The sequence below is a fragment of the Epinephelus lanceolatus genome, chromosome 9 (assembly GCF_041903045.1).
Source record: "Epinephelus lanceolatus isolate andai-2023 chromosome 9, ASM4190304v1, whole genome shotgun sequence".
Taxonomy (NCBI): Eukaryota; Metazoa; Chordata; class Actinopteri; order Perciformes; family Serranidae; genus Epinephelus; species Epinephelus lanceolatus.
In genome coordinates this window covers 24,072,147-24,092,755 of record NC_135742.1, presented here as the reverse complement: position 1 = coordinate 24,092,755, position 20,609 = coordinate 24,072,147, and the positions used below count along the sequence as shown (strand labels likewise).

General features: G+C 44.0%; 1 protein-coding gene across 1 annotated transcript in view; it reads right to left on the bottom strand.

Moving 5' to 3' along the window:
- The window catches only part of smtnb (smoothelin b), a 64,438-nt gene that overhangs the window by 1,745 nt on the left and 42,084 nt on the right, over positions 1-20,609 (bottom strand). Inside the window, 14 exon segments of the mRNA XM_033619097.2 lie at positions 1,625-1,668; positions 1,670-1,802; positions 4,095-4,246; positions 4,428-4,554; positions 4,650-4,826; positions 4,918-5,002; positions 5,102-5,164; positions 5,385-5,564; positions 6,392-6,433; positions 6,652-6,727; positions 6,999-7,184; positions 15,090-15,163; positions 17,500-18,105; positions 20,028-20,079. Of these exon segments, the coding sequence (XP_033474988.2) occupies positions 1,625-1,668; positions 1,670-1,802; positions 4,095-4,246; positions 4,428-4,554; positions 4,650-4,826; positions 4,918-5,002; positions 5,102-5,164; positions 5,385-5,564; positions 6,392-6,433; positions 6,652-6,727; positions 6,999-7,184; positions 15,090-15,163; positions 17,500-18,105; positions 20,028-20,079 (1,997 nt within the window).

Genomic DNA, 20,609 nt, shown 5'->3' with positions numbered 1-20,609 from the left:
AAGAGAGAGGTGGATAATTCTCTTCAGATGTTCAGTCATTATTACTCAGATTTAATCGTCCATCAGGTGCTTTCGCATGGTTATTAACAAAAGTAATGGAGCAGCAATGGTATTTAAAAGCTAGCCTTATGCACACACATACACACAAACACACACACACACACAACACACACTAGGGGTGTGCAATATTAATCGATCAAACTTTACTAGCCTCACTAGGCAGCTCCCGAAATATTAGTTGGTTGAATGTTACCCAGAGGACAATGGGAAGAGTTTAAATCGGTGAGACTAACTAGCAGCACAGTCATGAATATAACCTGGACCTGTCTTTGTGTGTGTCAGTTTGCTCATGCATGACAGAGATACCGCATGAGTGTGCATTTTTGAATGAAAATTATTTGGGAGGTTAGATACACAGTAAATAAATAATATTATTAACGTGTATTTGGTGAGCTGCTGTCATGTTTTGTAGGCTAATGTGCAATGTTAATAATGCACAGTCCAAAATGCCATATTTTAGTGCATTTAAAATATGATTCAGTTATCGATAAATATAATGAATGATTTTAAATGTCTCTCATAATGTACACAATAATATTTTCTACCTATATTCAACCTTATAGATTAAATCAGGCTCAATTTGACTGTTTCTCGAAGTGTTTTCTTCCTTTTAGACGAGTCGACTAGTCTGTGTTTAAACTTCCAGGATGTCAGGAAAATTAGTTAGGAACATCCCTAGTACGCACATACACACACACCTCTGCACTGATGAACTCAAGCTCTTCCTTGTTGTGGTCATCTTCTACTTCTTTCATCCTTTCTTGTCTCTGTTTTCTCTAAAGCACTGTGTGTAAAACCCCTTAAAAGCTCTCTATAAATAAACTTCAGTAATGCAGCGTGTTTCAATAAACACTTTTAGGAACAAAGACCTCACGTGTGAGCTATGCAAGGAGTGACCACAGGGTGGCATTACATCTCCACATACTGTAAACCCTCTGAGACATCCTACACAAACAAAGTGTAGAGTAACAGGACAGCACACGGGTAAATCTCTCACACGATAAAGTAAATGTCAACGGCATCAACTCGTTTTTGTTATTTAACAAACTGTAGACTCGGGGTCATTGTGCACTTTACTATTACTTTGCCTCTAAAAGGCTTTACGAGCGTAAACAGCTGTAAATTCACACGCGATAAAAAGTCAGTGGACGATGCAGCCTTTTCCGTTCCCTGCTTTGTTTCCTAACTTCTCTGTTTGAAACATTGTGATGCAGCAGTTCCTTTTAAAGTGTTGAGCTGCAGATGGTCCTGGCTCTCCGCCTGGGCCATAGTCTCTGACTATGCAGAAATGCACACATGGACAGACAGACACACACATGCATACCATGTTTGGTACTTTGGACCTCGGTAGCTTCAGATTAACATGAAGGATCAAATGTCCAAAAGCAGCCAATAAAGGAGTTTTCTGACCCACCACGTTTGATTTAAATCCTCACAGCTGCTTAAATCATGCAGTTACACACACACACACACACACACACACACACACACTCCCTTCACCCCATTAAGTCAGTCAGAACCAAAGTGAGGTTCCTTTGTACGGCAGGTTTGCCCCCTCTCTCACCATGGGTTCAGTTTTAGTTGCGGTGCAACTCTAGGAGGAGTTTTTGGTTTTAACCAGGCCCTTCGTCACCAGACCCCTGTAGAACTCCTGCAGGTACGTATACACACACTTCCAATCTGGCTCGCGCATCTTCACCATGTCGTCCACATCCAACAGCTGGGGACAGTCCACTAGTTTCCTGTGCCCGCACCCAGCAGGGAGAGGGGGTAGAGAGATGGGGGAGGACGAGGACAGGAAGGAAAGGCAGATCCAGACAGATAGAAACAAAGAAGAGGAGGAGGAGGAAGTACAGATAAGAAGAAGAGAGAACGAACAGGACAGAGATAGTGGACAAAGTGTGGGAAAGAGAGGAAAGAAAAAAAACAGATAAAGCAGTGAGCAGCCAAATGAAAAAAGATTCAGGGTGAAGAGACAGAGGGAGAGAAATTACACAAAAATAAACAATAACATTACATTCTGTGTGTTCACAAACATATCCATGAGTTGACATGCTTCATGAACATCATGATACATACAATATGTGGCAAACACACACACACACGAGACAAAACAAAACGTCAAATGAGCAGGTGACGCTCATTTAGCCCTTTTGTTTGTTGTTGTTTTTTTCTGTGCGAATTTTGATCATTTCAATATGACTGGGTTCTGTCAGATAAAATGAAAAAAACAACAAGGATTCTGCAAAAAACAAACAAACAAAAACACAACCATGTGGTGACTCTAAAAAACACACTGGTGAACAGGATGGAGTGTGTGTGGGTGTGTGTGTGTGTTGAGATTCCAGATAACAGCAAACTGCTGGGGAGTGCCTGGGGAAGTGAGTGATGGTGCAACACAAAGGTGGAAAGACGCGGGCTGTGGTTGGGTGACAGTCTGGTGTTGAGAGCATGAATAATATCAACATCATCAGCATGGACAGTAACCTACTGGGAGCATGTGAACACACACACACAAGTGGGTGGGGGGGCATCACAAGTGAGAATGGTGTGACGCAAGAGACATAAGAAAGAGAAGAAGGAGAGAGATTAGGAGTAAAAGAAGAAGGAGAAATGTTGGGGGCATAGCCGAAAGCTTGTCGTTTTTTTTTTTTTTTTAACCTGGTGGTTGTTTGGGAAGGGTTTGCTCATGGGTCTCTGGTTTAGAGCAGATGGAGAGTGTCACAGCAGTTACTCATAGTAGCGGACAGATGGAGAGTGGAGGTTTAGAGGTGGAGTAATTAGAGTAGTGGTAGCCTGGAGGTGGTTCGATACACCTGGGAGAGACAGGGACAGTTAACACTGGGACATCAGCTGAGGAACTTCCTTGAGTTTTCGGTCCGTCTCTGTGCTTTAGGTTCAAGTAGATGTCGACAAAGATTGGATTACAGAAGCGAATTTTCTCATAGGAACAAGAAAATGATGTGAAAAAGTCTGTTTGAAGCGAAGAAGGGAAATGTGTTAATTTGGAGAGCTGGCTTGGACTGTTTGAGTTTAATTGTGTATTCACTGCACAGCTGCCTTGGTCGGAAAATAGCGTCTGAGGAAAGCTCAGCCTGTAGTAGCTTCTTCTGTTGGTTTCATCACATTCTCTACCAGGCTTAAAGAAGTATTTCACTACTGGAAACGAGGCTGTCTATGCAGCAGAAAGACACAAATACTTTGAACTTAATGCTACATGACCAGAGAAAAAGGGCTGTGACTAATAAACGCTCCTGCAAGCTTGGCCATTTTTCCACAGGAAACAATATGGCAGTTGACTAGTAACAAATCTCAAATCACAGTTTAACGGTAAGCTAAAATAAGTTTCTATAAACCTCTGAGGGAAGACACAGGCAATGCAGTAAGAGAATCTAGTTTCACATTTTATCAGCACTGCTTAGCTGTACTGTTTGATCTCAGTATTTTCAGCCTTTGTTTTTACAATACAGGAAACAGTGACATCGCTTCTTGTTCACAGATTCTCATATACAGCCAAACAGTGCACTTAAATATGTGTCTGAAGTCATTTTAGGAAAGAAATAGGCAATACAGTCACAGAAACTTGGTTTATATTTGATCAGCACTGCCTAGTTTTACAGTTTGATCTTGAGTTTGGTCTGAGTTTGAGTTTGAGAAAGAGAAAAAGGAGCAAGTCTCTCTCTCAAACCGCTTCTGCACTCTTTGTGGCCATGGTGGCCAGCATAAGAAAATGCACAAGTACACTCTGTAGTTTGAGCGACAGCCCTAGAGTCAGTCAAGATGGGCAGGGAGATCTGGGCATTGGTAAGATCGAGGGAAATTTACCTCGGTTCCTTTACACATACTACTCACATTGTTATGATACAAAGCTGGTTGAAAATTGGCAAAGTGTCCCTGTAACACAAATGAAGGCTCCTGCAGTCGATGCGGTCAGTTGATGCTCTGACTCGCAGTCAAACTTAACAACAATAACAGACCTGATGTGGTTAGTGGACATGTTACTGGGACAAACGTGTTTTCTCGTGTGTACTCACTCTGCAGTGCTGAAGGCCACCTCAAAGTTTTGCCTGCGGTTGCTCGGGCTCAGAGAGCTGTAGTCAAAGGATTCAGGGAAAAAGTTGTGCACCAGGGCACAAAATGCCATGCCGTTACTCCAGCTGGATGAAAAGTTCTGAATGTCGACGTGCTGAGAGAGAAGATAAATAGAACAGATATGGAACCAGTGATGGATACGTGATGGAAACATTTCCAAAGTAGGAAAATATTATCTCAGCCTATCTTGTCTTTATCATCAGGTACAACTTCACTGGCTGACATAAAAGATGAGCAGTAAACAAACAGTGGGTTGCCGTGGCTGCTTGGCTCACCTCATAAGAGCGGGTCTTGGCACGGCACCAGTCGAGCAACATCTGCTTGATGGAGTTCGCGTTGGGTACACCAAAGCTGGTGGAACGCTGGACCTTGTTTACCTTGGCCACCGCCTGATTTCCAGGGCTTAAAAAAGAAAAAAAAAGTCAGGTTAATATTTACATGCTTTGACCTGCTCCTTTTTCTTTCTTTGGTAGTAAGGCCTCGATGTTTATTCTTACCCGCCTCCCTCCTTCTCCAGCTTCTCTATCATGGCTTTGCGGGCCTGCATGGCAGAGGTCTTCGGCAGTGTCTGTGCCCTCATTAACTCCTTGCGCCGCTCTGCCTGCCTTCGCTCCACTGCGGCCAGCCCGCTGCTGCCACTGCGAGACGATGTGTCATCTTCCCGATCAAAAACACTGAGGCAGGGACACATAGAGCAAGTTAATTTGTGAAAGTGCAGGGATTTACAATTGAATATAATTACTGTGCTGATGTTTCAGAACCTACCTGCCCACTTTTTTGCTTGTGTTGGAGGAGGAGGAGGATGATGTGGAAGAGCTGTAGCTGTATGACTTTGACTGGACTGTCCCTCCTAAGGTAGTAAACACATGGACACATGAAGGATGTTAGTGATGTAATGACTACACAGTATTGTAAGAGAGCCACAGAGCAAATGAAAGTAATGACTCACTGTCTGTTTTCTGCACATAACTGGCCTCGATGACAGTGCTGCGTGTTGATCTGCTCCCATCATCTAAAAACACAAACACACATTTTAAATTATATACATATGGTCAGTATCCTTATAATTAGATTTTCCATCTGCTTTTACTGTTTATTTTTTCCTTTTCCTCCCAAGGTGCCCTTTGTGCCGTCCAACTGTAAATAAGAACTGCCTCTTTGTTGACTTGAGTGATTAAATACAGGTTTAAACAAGGTTCAGAAATGCATAGGAAAAGAACAGAAAAGACTACCAGATGAAGCGAAGCGGTCTGTCTTGGTGACTTGGCTGTGGCTGGAGCCATCCGCGGACTTCTCCACTTTCCTCATCACCACCTCTCCTGCTCCGACCCCAGTGCGGCCTTTCTGTGTTCGCTCTTCCCTCTGCTGCCGGAGCTCCTGCAGACGGGTCTCGCGCTCCTTTTCTCTTTGGTCTGAGGTGGAGGAGAAGAGAGGAGTTGAGAGGACAGAGGGGACAGAGAGGTGGAGAGATGATGTCAGTGGAAAAAGAGGAGGAGGAGGACAAAAGGTCCTAAACAAACTGACAGGACCTCATCTGACTGCCATAAAGATGGATTAAAACAGGGCTTCCAAATTTGAGGTGATACATTTCAGGATTTTTTCCACAGTACCGTAAAATTCCTCTGAACACACTAACACCCACAGGTGGGAGACTTGCAGGCGAGCCAGAGCTGTCAAGCAATATGTACTGCACAAACATGACAGATCAAAAAGAGCAAACGCACCCTGATCATCCCCTATGGAGGACTGTGCCAAGTTCAGCAATGTCCAGAACACTGATACCTGCAGCACTTCCTCCAGCTTTTACCTGAGAGTGTATTTAAACATACTGTGCAGACATTTATTGTTAAACCCTCTGTTTTGCTCTGTCTGATATTTCTTTGCCCTTTGTATGCCCCATGCCACTGAGTGCACTGAACTATTACAGATCTAGGAATCCAATTAGGAGGTTTAACTGTCAGCTCAATGCAACCAGATGCCTGGTGAAGACAAATGGTGGGTGCTCACTGCAAAACACAGAATACACTGAATGCAGCAAACGTCTCAGTAACACTGTTGCAGCACGTCGAGGTGAGTGTGAAACCAGGAGTCATGCACGTTAACAACAACTGTCAACATTATCCTTCATCATCCACCACAGAGATCTCACAGGTAAACTTGTTGTAGTTTGACAATGACAGGATGGTGCACACAAAAAGACAAACACAGGCAAGTATCAGTTGTTAATGCACACACCAACCTGCAATACCTATTTCCTCCTGAGTACATCCCAACATGGCCTCTGAGGGCAGAATGAATAGAAAGCATGTGGAAATTTCAAGTTTGTTTAAAGTTTGTAAAGTAAAAAAATCATAATCATAAGGGGAAAAAAGTAAATTAAAAGTCATCAGGCAGCTTGATGATATGAAAGACAGCAGTAGTCAAGACAAAATGAATGGAGCAAAAGCTTTCATGTGGTTGGGGTAACAGATAGGAGGTTGTTTATCTATCATCTGTTACCTCTCTTTCTCTTGCGAAGGTCTCTCATGGCCGCACGGATCATCTTCCTCTCCTCAAAGTCTTTTGACTCATCGAGCTGTGGACAGAAAAGAAAAAAAACACACAACGGAAACAATGAGATCATTCCTCACAAAAAGCCAAAGTGGCATGGCTCTAATTATGCACGCAGTTCTAACATAGACATGAGAAACACACAACACAACCGGGCTGAGACTTTTCCAAATATTCTCTCACATAAGTGGTAAGATCTAGTGTTGATACATAAACCCTCTGAAGCTGCTGTATTTGTTACAAAGTGGTGCTTTCAAACCTAAATCACGCAGAATTAATACTTGGGTGTGAAGTACCATTTTATCGAGGAGCTCCTCGTCCTCGATAGCAGCCAGCTGTTCGGCAGTCAGATTTCCGGAGCGCTCATCTGTTTTGGTCTGAGTGCTGGAGCCGTTGGGGATGGCGGGGACATTACACACCACCTGGGCAGACGGTCCAGCTGAATACACTGGCTCAGAGGCCACGATGGGCTCTGTCTCCATCTGTGCACAACACATAACATAAAAGACACACAGCGACACACAGGGTTACATTAATTAGTTTCAATGCCTATTATTCATTGAAAAGAAAAGAAGTTGCAACCTTAGTTGGACATGTGCATTTCCATCTGAGAGCTCCTGCAGGAAGAATCCCCTGACCTGGAGCTCAGGCTTTTAAGTTGTACACTTATAAAACCAGGATGAGGGTTTAAAAAAAACACAAGTAAACCTTGCTGACATTTAGGACGTAATAAGCGCAAGAGGATTTCGGTCAAACGCACTGCAGCCATAATAGGCCTGAGTTTGTGCAGCAGGCTCCCTCTAATAATCTCTTTTTGTACCAGCTCACCACATCTCATCATTTCTTCCATCCCCTCCGCCTTCCAGCCGTGCCGGAGAGGGTGACAGTAAGCACATGAGAGCGAGAGCAGCCCTGCCAAGTTACTGTTAACGTAGTTCATCGAGTGTGACTGACACACTGAGTGTCTGAATGATACAGAGCTGCTGTGAAGCAAGAGTTTATGTGACAGGTACGGTACACCATTACGACTGGAAGATGGGAACAATGCATTAGCAGATATAAACTCTGAGGAGATGGTATGTGCACTACAGGAGGAGTGGTGAGCAAAGGAGCAAAAGGAAAGATTTAGGGAGCATGCTGTGGAGGAAGTGGAGCACCTACAGAGCAAACAGGTTGCTAAGGTAAACCTGGATATCTAGCAGCATATTTGCAGTGACCATAAACACCCCATAAATTTTCATTTCATGCAGTGTGAATGCCTGTGGCAGACTACGAGCACTAGCTGTGGCTTCACTGCTTTTGTTGTAACTGAGTCCAGGTCCACATATAGCTCAGACAGCTGGCACCGTCCCTATCCACAGTCGCCCAGTCCTCCTCCCCGCGGGCTGCAGCAGGAACAGGTCTCACCAGGGAGGGACAATGCCCAACGCAGCCACAGTGCTGTGTGATCACGGGTGGTCACTAGTTTTAAGACTTTTCTGGACATGGGACAGACTGGACTGAGAGGCACTTGACCGACGAGGAATGTTTTTGGACACAACACAGCCAAACAAGGGCTCTGATTCAGGCAATGAGGGAATGTGAGTGGGGTGAGAAAATCCCAGATAACCTTACTGCTCGGGTTTAATTCAGCTTCAGGATACTTTTCAGCATCTGAGTCACTGTGGCATAAGCATGCTGTTTTGATTTAGCTGTTCGCTAATGAGAGAAGGGCTATTATCCGTCTGGAAACTGATTCATCACTTAGACCTGTAATACATTCTCCACCAGAAGAGCTCACATGAGAGAAACAGCTGATACTGCACAAAGACATTGAGGAAAAACAGCCAGATAAGGTCACCCCTCATTATCACAATCATCGGGGCAACATTTAAGAGAAGTCCGTCACCTTTCCTGGAGCAGCTGATTGGCAGACCCAGCTGTCTGTGCAGGATTAGACAGGAATATGAACACTGAACACACTCAATATCCCTCAAAATGTCAGCAGTGCACACAAACACACACAGGGCTTGTTGTGGGATTTCAAGAGCACGTAGAGCAAACACAGCCAAAGATGGTTATCCTGTCAGTCATGAAACTGTGCATTCATCTCTATAACGTTAATGTAAGTTTTATCACGAGTTAAATCTAAAGCCAGACAAGTTAAACCTTCTCATTTATAGCTCCTTTTTCAAAAGCAACAATGCCAACTTCATGTCCCTGCCAAGGGGAACATTATGGATGATCTGAACATAGCAAACTACAGGCTAGGGACAGAGTTATTGTTATAAAGTGGTCATTTTTTCCTCCACAAGGAAGTTTAGCCACTCAACAGAGCACTTGCAGACACACATGAGAGCTAGCCAGGATCAGTAACACATGGTGTTGGAGGATTGGAATAGCTCTGTGACAGATTGCAATGGAGTAACACTATCTGTCAAAACTGACTGACAGCTGAGATGGTCCAATGTTTTTTTAAAAAGAAGTGAGGACATAATGTGAGATGAAAATCAATGGAAAGCAAAGACAGATGGAACAGTGGGTCAACAAGTATGTGAGTGAGAACACAGAGTGTCACTGGCATGGCACGTCAAAGTGCTCATGGCCAGCTGATCCACGTGTGTTGTCAACACGGGAACAAAAGACATTCCTCATGCAGCTTATCTGAAGCAAAAAGGGTTCATTATCAGAACCATTAACAGGAGCAGTACCGTGTTGTCGCTGCAAGAAATGCTTGCCATCAAAGAAGGAGCAGAGAGGGAGCGGCAGATTGCAAAGGCTGGGGGGTGAGGGACAGGTGAAGGCTCTGGATTCTGAGGTGCGCTTGTCCCAGCAGATGCAGAGTCCGAGTCCTGGGGGCATGATGAAGGTTCCTGGGGTTCGCTTGATGGAATATCCGGGTGAATACTAGCTGGAGTGGACTGAGAGTCTTGGGGAGTGCTGGATGAAGTGTCATGTGGTGCTTCAAATGCAGTGTCCTGGGGTGTGCAGGCTGCAGGATCACTGGATGATGTTTTGTTTTCACATATAGTTGGGCTTTCCTCAGTGGGCAGTTCGTGCAGTAAGGTATCAGATAGCCCCATGGCCTGGCACAAAGCTTCCACTTGCCTCACCAGCCTTTCTTGCTGAATCTTCAGCCTCAGGTTTTCCTCCTGCAGTCTGGCAAGGGCCTCTGCCAGAGGAGCCACCTGAGCTGCTGCCTCCTCCAGACGGGCATCTACTCTCTTACCGAAGGCCTGCAGGTCACAATGGATCTCCCCCACTGCACATTGTAATGTGTATTCAAATTCCCTTTTGCAAAACTGCTCCTCTTCATCCTCTGCCTCCTCCTGAGCAAACAGATCACCAATCACCTCCTCTAGGCCAGACTCAGCACAAGCACTATCTGGGCTGTCCAAAGCCTCTGGAGCCTGTGAGGCTGGGAGGAAGTCCAGGTCGACTCCAGGCATGACCAGACCAGCTACACTCAATGTCACACTTGCAAAAGTCCCTTTAAATCCACTTAAGTGTCCAAAAGACTCAAGTTGGGGTGTCAGATTGGAGAAATTAAAAGATTGTGGCCTCAGATGTGAGGGTGGAAGGTGTTCTCTGTGTCCGTCTGTCTATTGAGACCTTCCAAAACAATGCATGTTCTTTATACCCCCAGCAAATCTCCCCTCTTCACTGGCCAACACCCTGACAGCCAATGAGCATGCAAGGAATCCTGTTTCCCAGGCAGCAGTAGCCCCACCCCCTTATTTCCAGGTGCCGTGGACATGTCTATTTATCTCCTACCCCACCCGTATTTCACTGAGCCAGTCAGTCCTGGGACACTGGTGGAGGCCTGGGGGGGGGGGGGGGGGGGGGGGGGGGGGGGAATGTTGGTGGCAACAATTTAGAAAACTCACCCCTCCCTCTTTCAGCTTTTCTTTTATTTTGGAGCCGCTGTTCTTTACACCTCAGCTGGCAGGTGATGAAGGTTTAACGTGGCTCTCGGCCTGGGCTGAGTGGAGTTCTCTCCCCATAAAATTGCTTTCTGACAAAACACAACTGCATCGTGACTACTAATAAGGTCAGTTATTTTGCATGACTGTGATTCAAGGCAGACATCTAGAGGGAAGATCACTCCATGAAGGACAAAGTGCCATGACACAGCAGACTGGGTGACCAGTTAGGGGGGAGTTCTCCGCAGCTCTGGGCAAGGATATCGCAGTCCTTACAAGATTTTGTTTTAGGCTTACTGACAAAGCTGCAGCTGCCGCTCATGTGAACGCTTCACATGCTTTTGTATTAAATTTAGAGCTCTCCAAGAGCTCTGACAGAAGATGCTGTTCATAGTGTAAGATGCTCAAGTACATCTTTTAAATGCTTGCTGAAGATTTAGTGGCATACTGCAGACTGTGCAGAGAAATCAAATGGTACTGTACATGCTGTAAAGCTGTAATTCTTGACAATACATCACAAGCATTAAACTGATTTTAAACAGTGCAGTGGGGAACACTGTGACAGAGACAGTGATCTCTCCTGGGATTTACAGGTAAGCAAAACAGTTCCCAAGAAGAATCTAGCCCTGAGGGAGAGTGGAGAGAAATGTGACTGGCAGCAGGGACAGTGGGTCAAAACCCAAGAAGGACATGGCTCCAGTCTTACCATGCACCAAAGCACGAACACACAAAGCAAAGTGATGTAGAAAGACATGGTGCATACACACACACACACACAACAATGTTCTGCATGTATAAAGGTCTGTGCTTATCATTATTGTGGCACAAATGGCTGTAGTAAAAATGTTATATCCTCTCACACTTGTATGTGACAGCGTCTGTGACCATTGTGAACCCCCTGCTGCTGTTTACAAGTTTCCAAAAATGAAGTAGTGTAGCTTCCATCAGAGGTCAAAGATAGGCAATGCTGAGATTTCAGGCTGAAGACAACATCACAATGTGGAGAATAAATAAATCTAAGTTGGCTATAAAACATTATGTAGACATTACACTCACATCTTTTTCTCCCCACTTTGCACAGAGGTCTGCAGACCAGGCTTAAATCACATTTGACACATGTGAACTGATTATGTAACCAGCATGTGTCATGGATCGGCAGTATGTTAACAATGGAGTCCTTCTCCCTCTGTGTGACAGTGAGACAATCTGTCACTGACTGCGAGTCCAGCAGCACTGTACCAGTGTGACCCAGAGCTCAGCAGTAATCTCTGTGACCACGGGAAAGAGACTGACTGTCCTGTCATCACCCCAGTAATAAAACTAAGGCATTATCTGTATTTGTATTCAAGGCCAAGGGACGGATGGTGAAGATGAGCAGGAACAGCTGCAATCACTTGGAGCAGGAGAGATCAATGATCAGCTGCTGGTCTCACCTGTCTGAAATGAACTCTCATCACGACGCTGAAACACCACAAGCATCTTGACCTTGCCGTTAACTTAATATTACCTTAATAATAAATAACAAGGTGCAGCTCTATTGCTTTTACTCACATTTGTCCTTCATTGGTTTAGAGTCTTTCCACTGTTTATGTGATCTAAAATGTTTCTTTCCGTTGACTCTCCAATAGACTGTAATTTATAGGTATCCAGTGCAAGAGCTGATGCTATCAGCATCAACATGTTTTATTGGAATAAAAAAAAAAAAACACTGAAGAAATAGTAGAGGTTGTGAGTGCTGAAGATAGACCACCGAGTAGACGCCCAGACCACCCAAACAGATCAGAGTCCCAGACAGGAACCACTGTGGTCAATAAACAACAATCAACAACACCAAACAGGAAGAGCTTATTAAAACTGACGTTACACCGCCTTCATATCTGCACACTGGTCTTCTTAATGAATACATTCACTAATGTGGAAAGGGTACTGATAAAAGCTACTCTGACATGAATCCTCCCCTGACATCACCTCCTCTCACATAACTGAACCAGAGAAAGTTCGACAGCAGGTGGTGTCTGGATCAGTCAGAAGGTAACTCAGTCACTCAGGCTAAATGTTTGGATGGTAAAACCTGAGCAGATGCGGTCAAGGCCAGAGGTTGAAATATCAGCTGAGTGACTAAATGTGTCCTCGTGGTTCATTAATAAAGACATTCATGTTGAGCCCTATACAATAATGATGCAGTTGTTTGGATGGCCATGTATGTGAGTCACAGCCTGGTGGTGCCATCATGACATCAGCAGGATAGTAACAGTTTAAAGGTATACTATACAGGATTGTTGGTGACTGTTCTGGAAACACACCCACCAGTGAGGGTTAAAGCCAGCCCCAGATTCACTCTCATTTGGCGTTTTGCCTCACTATGTCTGCTTTTTTGGTGCTGTGTCTCTTAAATGCCTGCTGCTTATGGTCTGGCATCTGCCCCAACCTCACCTGAGCACTGAACATCCCGAACAGAGATAAGAAGAATATAAGAAAATACAGGCAGAAATACACCTCCACACACTTCTAGTGGGTCATAAGTGATGATGGAGAGGGATTACTTCTGTATGAGTCTATACATTGTTTTGTTTTTTTAGGACAGTCCTGCACAGTATATCTTTACGACTGAATAAATGATGGTGATATATTCCAAATTACACTGGTGGGTTGCTCCTAAACTGCATACATCTTTTTTAGAATATTTTAAATACATCATGTTTATTAATATCATACTTTAGTAGGGCTGTACCGAAAAGTCCGAAGCTCTATTCATAACATTGACATTCAAATTTTAAATTAACATTCGAAGGCTGAGCAGGATGATTTTTTTTCTTCTTTTTTTTTTTTTTTGTTTACATATCTGTTCTTTCTGTGTAAACCTGGTATATCTGCACTGTTGTAGATAAGGAATAGGGTCCGCTAATATTATTAGTTTCATACTATTTGCATTATTAGTTTCCAGTGGTGGCTGCATAGGACTGTTACCAACTCACAATCCAAACATTTCCAATTACCTCAGAGCACTGTACTGTCCAAAAGTCAACATTTAGTACAAACATGTTTTAATCTAACAAAATATTCTGCTTCAATCCATCTTTGTTGGCATTTAGCCTTTCAAAATCTTTCACTGCAGTCAAAAAACTACCTGCTCATCGGATTGCTGCACACAAACAGGGCATGCTCCTGTATCAACAGGGAGGTCTACAGGCAATTTACCAGCACCATAAATTACATTTATCTTTATTCATTAAAAAAAAGTTGATTTAATAAAACCAAACTAACCCATTTAGTCTGATAAGTCACTTATTTTAAATTGAAGATGTTGTTTGAGAATTTTTATGTGACGACTGACATTCTAGCTTCATTCAAAGACCTTAATAGAAACTTCAAATGTGAAAAGAAAAAAAAAAAAAAAAAAAAGACACCCGGTACAGCCCCATGTGTTAGCACACACACTAAGACGTTACCTGCATGCCGCTATGGTAGTGTTGTACCAGCACTCAGTTCAGACACATAAAAACCTCATCTCCTGCAGAATCTTTGTCCTCCTCCTGCAAAATCCTTTTTCTACTAGAAAGACTCTGCCATGGTGTCTTCATTCGTACCTGCCCCTGTGTTTGTGTGTCTAAAGGAGCGCCTAACTGTTGGTGACAGTCTCACACCAACACCTTAAATTCCACCCCCAGCCTTGTGGAGCCTCCTCCAAACCCTAATTAACCAGATCCCTGATCCCATAACCAGATTACAGCTGGGTTCCACACGAGGTGAAATACACAGCCATTAAAAAAGTAAACAGGACACCCCCTCTTCCCTCCTCACCCTCTCAATCCCCCACTCTCCATTCATGAGGACACTTCCTTTCATGGAGGAGCAAGGAGGTTAAGGAATGAGGCAACTGGGAGTTTGGCTGTTCTCTCTAACCCCAGAGGTCACTGTGCACAAATTAAGAGGCAAGAGTCAGATCCTAAGAAAAGACGCGATGAAGAACGTATGTCAACATGTGTTTCGATGCAGCCGGACAGCAATCAGTGCGCATGAAGACAGACAGGTGTGAATTGGGAAACATTTCCCAGATAAATCTCAGTAGGCACGGCCTGCGGAGAGAAAACGAGGAATGCCCCGAGCACCTCCCTCTCCCTCTCTCTCCTTCACATACCCTACAAGGACAGATGTGACTGGCTACCCACTCTGTGTTTGATAAACACTGTTCTTCCCTCCTCTCCCTCCTTTTCTCACACTCTGTCTGTCTTTCACTGTCCCGGCTCACTTGCTTTTCAGGCCTTTATAGGTGATTGCCGCGACAGGGACGCAGCGAAAACACAACGGAATTCAATTAAGTCAGCTGGGAATGAAATAGTAGATGAAAACAAAACATTAATCTTTAATTGGAAGGAGCTGGGAATGTGGACTGGATGCATGTTTGGCAGGTTCTGTCCCCAGATTCTGCAGAGTCTCAATGTTATAATCATTTCTCAGAAAATAATTTGCAATGGCAGACTGTACCTTGATGGAGGATCCAGAGGAGAGGCTGGATGAGGAGATCTTGAACGGTGTAGCTCTGAGGCCAAGGGTCAACTCTGAAACAGACACAGTAAAGGCACAAATTTATATAGATTTCAAGTATAAAATATTCAGATTCATGCAGATATAGTTGACAGCTGTGTGTTGAATGAGAACAAAGAAAGGTCCTGGTATCCATATGCATATGTACGTGGTGGTCTTGCACTGTGTTGGTAACAGCCATTAGTCAGTTACATAAGCTGCCATAGTGTCATAAACAACACGGTCTCATGTCTAATGAAAGAAGATGTAGATGACGCCACCTATAACATAAACACCCCTCTTCATCTGCCTGCAAGAGTATGCACATGCACGCACCTTGTGACTTGTTGTTGACCCTCCCCCTCCCCACCCCTTCATTCCTCACACACGCACGCACAAAAGCTGTATCATAAAATACAGGATTGAGGTGCGCAGCACAGTGTACATTTAAGAATCTGGGTAGGTGCTTTTGAGAGAAACCGGAGACACAATCCCAGCCTGCCTTCGCCGAGTGCGAGACAGGCCGGTTCCCAAAAAAGGAGCCCAAAACCATTAAAGCAAATTGAGCTGAAATTGGGCTGCCAGAATATGCCTGGGGGGTTGTAAGAGGTGTAATCGCACAGGTCCAGCTTGAGTCTTAAATAAACTGTTTGGTTTGGAGGTCCCGGTTGCTGGGAAGAGCTGAAACCTAAGACGTCTTGTTTGGACAGACAGTAACAGCAGCTGTAGCAGCTTTGCCTCTAAAACACACTGACATTTAAGCTGCTATTGTTTTTCTTTCGTGCTATTAATTAATCCCTGCTGGTACTGTTTGCACAATGTACTGTGCTGAGTACGTACATGTACAAGAACAATGTGTTTTTAAACAAGACTGTCCCGCTGCTTAACGCGCCTATTAATTACCTGACAATACAGAAACTCACACCATCTAAGTATGCCTTGTTGAACACTTGCTGCGGTTCTCTTACACCGACAGTATGCCACATATTTTAGTAATTAAAAGTTACAAGTACAGCAGATACTGTCAGTTTAACACAGACAGCCACGCATTAAACTATGTCAGGGGAGCGACCATGTTTTGATCAGCTGCAAAGTGACATTTATTTATTTTCGTCTTCCAACAGCATCTGCTTAAAAATCAAGGGAAACTGTCTTGTTATTTTTAACTGGCGCCCTCGGGGCTGGCTTAGAGATTAAGGTACAGGGATGGGCACGAGTTATGTTTTCCCAGATTGAGTGATTGAATGAATTATTGGGGGGAGATCGATTCCTTGTGGAGGGATATCTATTTTCAGTATGCATCTTAAAGAGCATGGAAGCAGCGATACTAACGCACAGGACAATATCTGACACCTATTTTCAAAACAGTCAAAGTTACCATTTGATAGGTTATAAAGAATTTACTCACAATTTACAAAATTTTGTGACAAAAAGCATTAAATATTAGGCCTATCAGGTGTTGATCAAGAGATGCAACATCCCTGGTTTGCGTCCGGCCCCTCAAGTCCTGTCATCTTTCTGCTGTTGACTCACTAATGTAGACATAAAATGCATGAGCACCTTTTTTGATAGTTCACAGCAGACAGAGACAGAAAACATGGAGGCAAAAGAGGAGAATGACGTGACGACGGGTGACAGCTACATTCACACAGGGGGATCTGACAGTGTCTAAAACTGGTAAAAAATAAAATTTAAAAAAAAGAAAAGATATTTGTCATTTAAATGCCAAATTGAATGATGGGGGAAAAATTGTCATTTTAGATGAAAGAAGGGACAGAAAAAAATCTACATCATGGAACAAACCAAACACTGTCCTGTGTGGGCGAGCAGGCTCATTCAAATGCACTGTAACAGTATTACTATTCAGTCTGGCCTGAGACAGCCAATTATTGTTTCCTTTGTCCCAATATACTCGCTACTGTTGACTACTGACCTCACCCCCTCCACACTGCAGCAGCTTGCCCACTCTATAACAAATACCCTTTAGTACAATCACACTGCTTCATATTCAGCCACAACATCTATCTCAACTCATCCACGCGCTTTGCTTGTCATCCTCCCACTTGTGACCAAGTCGTTGGTGCCAGTCACCTCCCACAATGACTAGGATGCCATTGTGATCTAAGGGTTGATATTAAAGGAAAGTCATACAGTCTCTAAATTAAGATTAATGCTGCCTGAACACAATGCGTACTGCATACTGTACTAACACCAGTCAATATAATCACCCTAAAAGCATGGTGTATTAAACAAATGCAGGTGTTAGTTGTCATTCCAGTCCTTAATTCATACTTTGTGAAATGCTGCATCATGTTAAAGTGAGTTATTTGACAGAGCTAGAGAGTGAGCGCTGTGCTGTTGGTGCTCCTACCTGCTCGCTGTCCCAGAGCATTAGTGGTGATGCGTGGTGCCATGTTGGTGATGGGTACGATGTTGCCCCGAGTGGAGGATGTGGAGGAGGTGGTGGTGCGCCCATCCTTGATCTCGATGGTGAGGAAAGTCTTCATGTCCGGGTCTGCCTCTCCCTGGGTGACCTGCTGTCCAGCTGCTCTCACTGGGGTCCCGTCTTCCTTTGAGTTGCTGGAGGCATGCTCATCTTTTTCAGCTGGATGCCTCGTCCCACCCATGGAGTTCTGCCATTGGCCAGCTGAGGACAGAGGTTTGTTAGGCCCGCCTCCCGGTTGAGGTGTGGCCTGACTTTGGGATGCGGCAGAGGTGTGAGATGTGGAGTCCACACGTGGCCTTGCTGGCCTGTCTCCAGATGTGCTGAGGGATGCTGTTGTGTGTGTAAACAGCTCAGCCGCTCTGGAGAGATTCGTCTGGCCACTGCTGCCGGAGGTGGTCCCGTTCCTCAGAGGAGTTTTCTTCAAACTTGGGACATTTGGGCTCTGGCTGGGCTCTGTGAACTTGCGCATTCGATCCCGCACAGAGTTGGTGCGGTTGAACTGTTCCAATATTACATCTTTCTTCTCAGGTGCTGTGAGGATGTAAAGCAGGAGGGGAGTTAATATCACAGAAAACACTAAACACAGCAGAGACACAGAGCCTAGATCTCTTCCAACATCCAGGCTGAATTTAGCACACTTAAAGTCTTGCTCTCATCATCTCCCCCTCCACCTCAAAAGCCCTCTACAAATCCCATTCCTCTTTTCCTCCTCTTTCTAGGTTTTGTTCCAGCCCCTTTATTTTGCTTGACTTAACCTCCCCCGTTTCACTGTCTTTCAGTTTCTAGTTTTTGGACTTTTCAGGACATGTTTCTCCCACTCATGGATATTTTTTCATTCTCTGATCCCTAATACTGTCAGATAAAGTGTACAAAGCTCATGATTTGGCACGGACCCTCCAACGGAAAAAAACCCACCAGTGATTAGAGTAGAAGATATTCACTGAGGTCATCTTTACAAAGAAAAGAAGGATGTGTTCCTCGGTAGGAAAACCACAGTTTATAGTGGAGTGGACACAGAAAAGAGCACTGTCTGGCAGAAAGAGAGGAAATAGTGTACATTATAACAAATTCTCTTCCCAGCACTCTCTCCTGTGAGTGGTCCGATACAGTCACACTTATGGCTGTCTCCATATACTGCAGAACTACAGCCTATGAACCGTCTGGTGTAGTATTATTACACACTTTCAAAGGTCCAGTGTGAAGGATTTAGGGGAATATATTGAAATAAATTAGTTTATAATCACCTGAAAATAAGAATTGGTGTGTTTTTATTACCTTAGAATGAGCCGTTTCTACATACATAGGGAGCAGATCCTCCTCCATGGAGTCTGCCATTATGCATTGCCATGTTTTTACAGTAGCCCAGAATGGACAAACCTAACACTGGCTCTAGATAGGGCCATTCGTATTTTCACGTCAGCCACCGTAGTTAGCAGCTCCTCTGTGAAACTGCTTTATTCAGTATTTTTTACAGTTTTAATCTCCTGGTCTGTTTGTTTGAAGAGAAGGAGACCTCTGCTGACAATTCAGCTCCCAGTAAAACCTCCTGAACAATGAACACTGAAGGAATTCTAACCAGGAGAAGTTTCAGCTGGTTGCAGTCTGCAACCCTCACCACTAGATGTTACTAAATCCCCCTAAATCTTACACACTGTTCATTTAATGAACATGTCCATAAACTAAACTAAATGTATATATGGATATATTTGTAAAAACATATAAGAGCTGCAAGTTATGGTAACTTATTAAAAATCAATTTAGTCAATAAAAAATGCCCGTTGCAATTTTTTCAGAGCCAAGAGTACTGAAAATTGTCTCTTCCTACCAAACAACAGTACTAACTCCAAACACATTAAATTGACAATGATTTGTAAGACAGAGAGGCAGCAAATCCTCCCATTTGAGAAGGTAGAACAGATGAAAGTTTGGATTTTTCTCTTAAATCAATTGCAGATTGCAACCAGTTGAAACGTCTCCTGTGTACCAGCCCTGTTATCCCGGTTACAATTCCTTCAGTGTAAAAATTTTTTACGGAAGTCTCTTTTTCTCCAAAGAAGTGGACTAAGTAAAAACACTGAAAAAAGCAGTATCACTTTACAAATCAATTTTTTTCCAACACTATTCAGCTCTTCGCAGATGGGCCACTTGCCCAGCACTTGCTAATGTGAGCTCACCTTTTTTCTCTAATAACTGAATTACCCGCAGAGGTCTCCTCCTCTCCAAAACAAGCAGAGCTGGTGATTTAAACCAGTAAAAACACTGAATAAAGCTGTTCCAAGTTAAAAAATGTGTTTTTCTGAAGCTGCTCCGTATACGAGGACCCTCTCCCTATGTTAATTTCTGCAAATACAGCCCTCTAAATCCTAAAAACACACTGGACCTTTAAAAGATGATCAGAATCAATGTTGATTGATTTTCTCTTGATGAATGAGTGAGTTGGACTAGTTTCTTACCAGAGTCCTTTCCTTTGCCATGAGTAAGGGGCAGGGCACTGTTACCTGTCATCTAAAAAGAGGAAAAAATAAGAGACACGAGAAAACAATCAGCAGAGGAAATACAGGAGATTGAGGGTTAACGTGCACTGTGTCTAGATTGACAACCACAGAGCTGCTATACTGAACAGCTCCGTGTTTGACAGGGCAGCAATGCACATTTATGACAGACTAGAGTCCGCATGGATGGCTGTGGTGACAACCACACACACACACACACACACACACACACACAATTCTAAATACAGAATCAACGGGTGGTGTTTTCATTATGTAACATTTGTGTTTGGAGTGAAGCACTGGGCCTCTGTTCTTTTTTTGGCAGTGGGGCCATGATGGGCCCCAGAGTGTTTACATTACTCTCAGGAGACTGAGCATCAGCGTATCTTGCAGGGAACAATAAAAGAAGTCCGGGGCCAGCCTTGGGTAAACACATGTAGAACAGGGACATGATGGCGTCACGGTGACCTGAGCCCCCTGAGACAGGAAACGTTGCTCAACAGTTAATAGTCAGTGCAGAAACAGCTGCTGTGTGTGTGTGTG